The following is a 7319-nucleotide window of genomic DNA, read 5'->3' on the forward strand; positions in this document are numbered from 1 at the left end:
TATAATATGACTATTTGGAAGTCATGGCTGTTTCCAATAGTAATTATCCGATGGTGAGAGTCTTTTTAGACAAATGGCCCAATTCTCAAGTCGAACTGTGTTGGCTCCAATCGTCTCCCTTGTTGACGAAATGATCAGTTTCGTCTGCGGGTTGCATCTGCGAAGATAGTTGTTATTACCGACTTTCTAGGTCATCTAACTTCAACTCTTCATAACTCCATACCCAACCGATAGATCTTTTCCGGAGGACTTCCTACTTGCCTGCAGGAAGCCTTTCCATAGGATTGGTAGATAATCCCTCGGTCAGTAACCCTTGGTTGCCGTGGGTAATAGGATTCTGGTTACTGTTATCGGTTTGAGAGTCACCCCTGCGGTTGCAGTATGTACCGGAACCTAGTTGTAACACTCCTCGAACTTCATTGGGTTCGATGGTAGTATTCTCAGGAGTTCCAGACTCTTCTGGTTATCATAGGGTAGATGTGAATGTATTGGTCTTTCATTAAGATCCTTTACTATTCATCATCATCTCTTTGCGCGAAAACGTCCCATTACTTACGGCCTATGCCGAAGATATCTCGTCCTTGAAACCTAGTAACTTTCTGGGTAGTTGACGAATTCACTCCGTTATACTTCTCAGACCTAGCCGAAGGTCCCCTCTTATATATCCTGCGAACAGGATCCGGTCAGACGGACGGTGGTGACGTATACGGTGTTATTTTAACACCTTCGGTTCTGTGGTATAATACTCACAGGACGCAACTTAGATCGATATGTATGATGACGCGCGGGCCCCGTAAGGGGGCCGGAGGGGGGTGTTGGAGACCTGAGATTTCGATTTCGGGAGAGGTTACCCTACCTAGGGTGGTTCCTAGGTATCGGATCTCGGTATTCCTAACATTGCAACCCACTATTCACATAGGTGGCCAACAACCTACTGGTCCATCAGAGAGCTTTATAGCACTCTCCAGCTTTACCTTAACAGCCAAGTAAGCCAAAAACACTTAATTAGACCCTGCTTAACTTGATGTGAGCCCCACTGGTACTTGCAGTTGCCTCTCCCCCTCCAGTCAGCCCTCTCCAAGTCCCATATACCAGACCACTAGACCCACATATCCCCCTCACTCCCTCAGACAGATCAACCATCTAATAGCCATAAGACAGCCTATACCTGACCCTATCAAGCAGCTACTGGTCTTGGCCACACCAACGGAGTCCCATCCCCCAACATCCTGTAGCTGAGGGAAGCCTACCAGCCTAAGCTGGGAGCTACAAAGGAGGTAGCACCTGTACACAAGGGTACTGGCACCAGTCACACCATCCAACCCAACCGAACAGAAGTCCAGCCAAGCCCAGAAAGAGTCAGGCAGGACCATTCAAGGACAGCTCCCTAGGTTTGGCAGAAGGTACAGACTAAACAGTGAGTAAGAGGCTCCTCCAACTGACGTAACAGAAAGGGAGAGAGTGAATAAACAGAAGCAGAACAATGGAAGGCAGGTCCCACTTGCAATCGGTAAAGCCACTAACCACAATCCACTACTAAACTACTACAATATACAAATAATATGAGTATCAAGCAGCCAATCGTCCCACACTACCCCATGCAACAATGAAAAGCCATCCAGAGGGTAATAAGGTCCAGGGTCAAAACCATCCCCACTGAAGTGAGAAGACACCTAGTTGAATAACTGTAAATACCATAAGGACAAAGCTCTAAGGAAACAGTGAGAAACAACATCGTTGAGTTCTGACGGTAGAAGCATGTAGTAACTAAGAGCAGATGGATAGGCACTACCTAGTTCTCTGAGGAGTGATGTGGCCGATACTACCAGTTGAGGATACAGGATGCTCGCCAAGCTAACCTGTAGGTGTTTTGTATAGTAAGAACTAAGAACTCTATTAATACCCAATGAACATGAGCTGGCCCAAAGAACGACATGGATGATTCTCCCAAACTCAATATTCCTTTCCCCTAATTGAACACAGAACCTGTAAGTAGACAATAGATAGGAAGCTGAAGACATTTTACTGAAAGGGGTTCATAAGTAACCATGATGAAGAGCTCAAAGTACTAGTATCGTTATAACCAGCAAATAACGAAATGGTACAAATAAGTAGACAAGCCCTCAACTACACAACAACCCCTAATGCCAGAATACTGGGCCAACCCAGATAATTATCTTGCAAAAGAAATCATCGTGGATGCAGAAGCTCACCACCGAGGTAGAATGAAGGCAAAGATGAGGAAAGTACTTAGAATAAAGTATGAAGAGCCTATTCTCCTTGGCCATACCAGACTCCTTATATAGTACTCTTCTCACCCCTAGTCATGTGATACCAAGTAGTCACATGCGTGAAACTAAATCATAACAAACTAGTTATATGACTAAAGTGGTCATCTGTGCAAAACCTATAACCTTATAGCAAGGTCATGTGTAAAAACTCATAAACCAATCATAATACAATAAACAAGTCATATGACTTAAAGTGGTCACATGTGTGAAACAGGAATCACATATACAAGGCATACTTGTAAGACATACTTACAAGGCACACTCACTAGGCACATGTCCTATGACTCATAATTGAGTCATGTGTGAAACATAATAAATTATAACATAAACAAGTCATATAGTCAAAATAGTCATATGTGCAAAAGCCTATGACTCATAATCATGAGTCATGTGAAAACCTTTTCCTTACTAAGCCATATTCGTGTTACTATACAGGTTGTCTCTGCCTAATAATATAACAGCTGGGGCTAGATAAGTTACTTATAATATAGGTAAATAATTTTAAGATATGATACATGTATAGAGAGAAATACAAGGATTCCTCATTTACAATATGGCTGTTGTAGAACAATCTGCACTCTGAGGCAACTAATACTACTAGAAGTAGTAACATAAGTAAGAGAAAACAGCTAGGTTAAGGAGAATACTCTCTAAAGAAGAAATATTAGGAAAAGCAAAGTGAGAGTTTTCAACAGGATAGATTTCAAGTAGGAAGGTAAGAGAAGTATTCCAACATGATAGGAGGATGGAAAGTGATAACCTAGTCCTCCCTCTTAAAGAAGTGACCTGATATGAAAGGTGGTACGAAATTTTTTAATGTTGAGGGCTTCTGAAATATGAAATAATTTTCAATTACCAGAGATATAGTAAAAGCAGAGGATTCTTCTATTCTAATAATATTTATTATTATTATATTCAGATTTATGATAAAAATATTTATTAAGAACTCAATATATAAAATTATATAATATAATAATATTCAAGTCACATGTATATTAAAATGAGATAGTGAAAACAAGATAAAATTCACTACATTAAGTTTTATATCCACAGTAATTATCATAATAACCCTATTAGTTTAGCTGTACAAAAGTCTTAATACCTTTTATTTTATACAATAAATTATCTACTTCAACTTCTGACAATGCAAGCCCTAGAAATAGTTTAATTCTTCCAATTCCTTACTGTCCAGATTGTTCCATTGTGATTTGTATTTGACTAGACAGAGATAGGTAGATAGTAATTCATTTCCCTCACCTATTCATGACTTTCTGAGACATTCCTTGTTGATATCAAGTAGAGGAAAAAGAGGCATTCTGGTTCGGGGTGCGGTGAACAACATGACGACGGCTCACTAAGAAAAAAAGGGAAGAGGAAAAAATAAACTCCGACAGGAAAAAAAGCAAATCCAGCCATTGAACGCCCACGATAAGGATAAGATAAGATGAGCAAGTAAGTGGAGATGGTATGATAGATAAGAGAGCAAGGATCCCCCCTCCTCGGTATGGCGCCTTTACGGTAATGAAAGCAGAGTAACGGTAATAGGAGAGATATCATTGGGGGGGGGTGGAGATTCAAGGCTCCGGCTCGGCACTGGCACTGGCGCTGGTGGACCCCCCGGCGTATTCGATTACGCTTTTGATTTCTGCCATTCTAGCAGCATGGCGCCCGTCGTTAGCATTAGCCAGCGCTCGGAGGGCAACGCAAACAAGTAGGTGGTGAGTAGGAACGAACCTTTCATGGTACATCTCCGCAAGCTCATAAAGGGTCTCTTTCCCTCCTCCTCCACCTCTTCCCGTGGTCCCAGAAGCCGTCACGGCAGCCCCCATCGACCCAATCTTTGGCGCCTCCAACCCGCAAATAGTCATCATCAACCCCCCACTGCTCCCGCTTGCACCCGCACCACCACCACCACCCCCATCCTCATCTCCGGCCATCCACTGCGGAGCACTGGCAACATTAGCGCCAACGACCTGCCAGTCAGCGGACAAGCTGTGAGCAGCTGCGACCGTTTCCCCGTCCGCGTTCATGTCAACCACCACCACGCGCTCCTGCTGTCGCTCCTGCTCCCGCTCTTGCTCTTGCCCTTTACCGCTGGCGCCGGGGGGGATGGGGTCGAACTCATCGTCCGAGAAGACGTAGTGGACTACCGGGTGCTTGTGAGCTGTGCTGCTCGGGTTGGAGATCAGCGTGAAGAAGGGGGCTAGGGTTTGGGGGGTGGATTGGGGTTGTGGGGTGCTGGAGTGAGGGAGGGTAGGAGCGGCGGGTGGTTGTGGGGTTGAGGTTGGGGGTGTGGAGGAGAGGTATGGGTGTTGGGAGGGGGAGGGGGAGAAGCGGTGGGCGTGGGGGGGGCGAGAGCTTGTCATTTTTGGGTTTTTTTTTGGGGGTTGTGGTTTCTCTTTAGTTTTTGTTGTGCTTCTCGTGGTCGTGTGTATTGTACCGGTATTGTATTCTGTGAAGGTTGGGTAGTTGTGGCGGTGGACGTTGAGGTATGATGACGGAAGGTACGGTATTGTATGATAGCCTTGCCTTAAGTTGGAGGGGTTCGGACATTTGAGGTTACTCGTTGCTGGAGTGAGGTTGAGGCTCAGATCACGTGTTCCTCCACGGTGCGTGACGCGACGCGAATACCGGCACGATAGTACGAGTACAGGTATGATACGATTTTGAACTGGCTTGGCGAATGCTCTTGACTCCACGTTGCCAGATTAGAATTTTGAGTAAGAATTAGGAATTATATTGTGCGAACGAGGATTAAAAGAACTTGATGGCATAACCACATGAACCCTAGCGAGTTTTCACTCCGAATGATCTGACCAGAACGCCTCCCCCCCCCGGCCTGACCTCACTTGGCTTGATTTGGCACGACTCAATCAACCCTTATACGCTCATCTTATGTAGCCATTACTCGGCGACGAATTCAAATTTCTGCCGGCACATGGGACAGAGGCCTCTCGAGCTTTCCGTCTGGATCCAGTCGTTTACGCAGTGCTGTTGCCCCCCACCGGGGATGTTAGCATCGTCCTTTGTCCCCGTTGAACCACTGATTCCCCTGAACGAATAAACAAGCAAAAAAGCGCTACCAACCAAGTGAAATGAATGTCCGCATTTCCCGACCACTAGAAGTTTTTCCTATTAGTTAGCTTAAATACCGGTAGTAAGGAGGAAAGAAAAGAAAAGATAAACAACGTAGTGGACAATCGTCTCCGGGAAATCGGCAATTCGGACATGTTCCGTCGAACTGGACGCGACAGATTCCGCAGACGTCATCTTCAGGGACATCCCAACGCCAGCTGGCTACCGCGTTCCATTTCCTTATTCTGACCTTCATGGCTCCGTCACACGTGCTTGCTCGGGGTGTGATGTTTGTGGAGTGGGATGGATGGATGGATAACGTGTGAGTTGGTTGGTTGGTAGGGCGGGGTTCAGTTGTTGTCGAGGTGGTCTCTGTAAGGAGTTGTGGCGGGGACTCGTGTTAGAGGGGTAACGGTACCAGTATGAAACTTGTACGTATTGGAGTGTTTTTTTCTTTTCAGATAAAATTTATCAGTTTCTGGATATAGTCGTTTCCGAAAAGATTACGTATCCCTGCTTGGCAACACTGCAATAAATGATCACTTCTCTTACAACTCGACTCCCAAATTCTCAGATACAAGAAAAGGAAATCAATGCCTTATATAAACACACTGTGGTGGGATATGGTAAAATATTAAAGCTTCTGAACCTCTCCAAGTCAAGTGTCCGGGTAGGAGTTAAAAATATGAATCTCAGAGATAGGAATACCTATAATACTGTTGTTAAAATTCTTGATTTGTTTTATATGTATATTTTCTTTGATAATAGTACATATTTTCTCTTACTTGGTCAGTGTTTCAGCAAACACACTACCTACATTACTATAGTTTGAATATACTTTATACTACTTCATTTATATTTCATGATAATAATAAGGGATTATGCATGTGTTTTCTTCTTTGATTACAGGAGATTTCAGTATCCTTGGTATTTTTTTAAACTTTACCTGTATGATTACTAGTATTTCTGCAGATATACTGTAATTTCCCTCATATTCTTTCAAATTCATATATGTTTTATGAGATTTTCTTGGCAGAATCTCCGAGTTAAACATGTTTACTCTTTTTTTTTTTCTACTTGTACAGCCACTAGACAAAAGTCTGGGTGATGGCGTAATATGAGACAATATGTGCTGCTCTAAATCATGTAATGCCGTCCACCCCCTCGCATCCAACCGCCCTGAAATCATAAAGAAAGCCATTAGATAAAATTTAAAAATTTACAATTAATAGTTTAATACTAAAACTAAACATTAAAACTCAAAAATTAAAAGTCCACCACGGTAGTATCTGGTATACCAGCCTTTAGTATCAATAACGGTGGCAACTCTGGAAGGCATAGAGTGCCAGAGCTTTTCAAAAAAGGAATTGGGAATAGTTGTCCAAACAATTGGTAGCACTTCTGCCAGCTGTTCCCGGATCCTGTTAGGGCCACCTCTGGTATCCAGGATATCTGAGTATTGGATATAGAGATGTCGTTTGAGCTCCACCCAGGAGTGCTCAATTAGATTAAAATCTGGTGATAACAGTGGGTGATCCTCAAGGTTAATTCTGTTATAAGCAAACCACTCGCAAGGGTCCTTTGTCATGGGAATGCGAGTATTGTCCTGCTAGAAGACAGGGTCCCCAACCTCCTGCGCGATGTCCTGCATGACTGGTGGGAGGTGCCTATCCAATAGTACAATGTAAACCCAACGGTCTACTGTACTTTCCAAGATAGGAACCAAAGGGTCCTGGTGCCCACCCCAAAAGCATCCCCATACCATCAACCTAACCTCATTGGCTTTTTCCCGTGGCTTGAAACAGTTGGTAAGCCACTTCTCTTCTGGGGTATGGAAAACCTATTTCTGAGCTAGGTTGGCTGACATCTGAACCATACACTCATAACTGTGGAGGATGCCCTCAAAATCCTTGGCTGTCCAATCCTTCCAGGCAAGAGCTCAGTCTAACCCCT

At 43.9% G+C, this 7319-nt stretch overlaps 2 protein-coding genes; both read right to left on the reverse strand.

Annotated features, from left to right (window-relative positions):
• Positions 1-3520: 3520 nt before the first annotated feature.
• On the reverse strand, positions 3521-4657 carry GSTUM_00000777001 (uncharacterized protein; the record flags this gene model as incomplete). XM_002838042.2 has 2 exons in its annotated part: positions 3521-3944; positions 4026-4657. The coding sequence occupies 2 exons, from the start codon at positions 4655-4657 to the stop codon at positions 3866-3868; spliced, it is 711 nt and encodes a 236-aa protein (XP_002838088.1). The 3' UTR covers positions 3521-3865.
• Positions 4657-5723, reverse strand: GSTUM_00000778001 (uncharacterized protein). XM_002838043.2 has 4 exons: positions 5481-5723; positions 5379-5410; positions 5041-5282; positions 4657-4979 (listed from the first exon to the last, which is right to left on the reverse strand). The coding sequence occupies exons 1-3, from the start codon at positions 5620-5622 to the stop codon at positions 5196-5198; spliced, it is 261 nt and encodes an 86-aa protein (XP_002838089.1). The 5' UTR covers positions 5623-5723; the 3' UTR covers positions 4657-4979; positions 5041-5195.
• Positions 5724-7319: the final 1596 nt, after the last annotated feature.

This window comes from Tuber melanosporum, assembly GCF_000151645.1.
Source record: "Tuber melanosporum whole genome shotgun sequence assembly, scaffold_219, strain Mel28".
Lineage (NCBI taxonomy): Eukaryota > Fungi > Ascomycota > Pezizomycetes > Pezizales > Tuberaceae > Tuber > Tuber melanosporum.

Bases quoted from the DNA above. Each gene is read 5' to 3' on its own strand.
- GSTUM_00000778001 (XM_002838043.2), bottom strand. From the start codon at position 5,622: ATGAAGGTCAGAATAAGGAAATGGAACGCGGTAGCCAGCTGGCGTTGG. The intron at 5,411-5,480 runs GTTGTTTATCTT...AAAAACTTCTAG, and splicing joins CGGAGACGATTGTCCACTAC to TGGTCGGGAAATGCGGACAT. The intron at 5,283-5,378 runs GTTGGTAGCGCT...GGGGGGCAACAG, and splicing joins GCGGACATTCATTTCACTTG to CACTGCGTAAACGACTGGAT.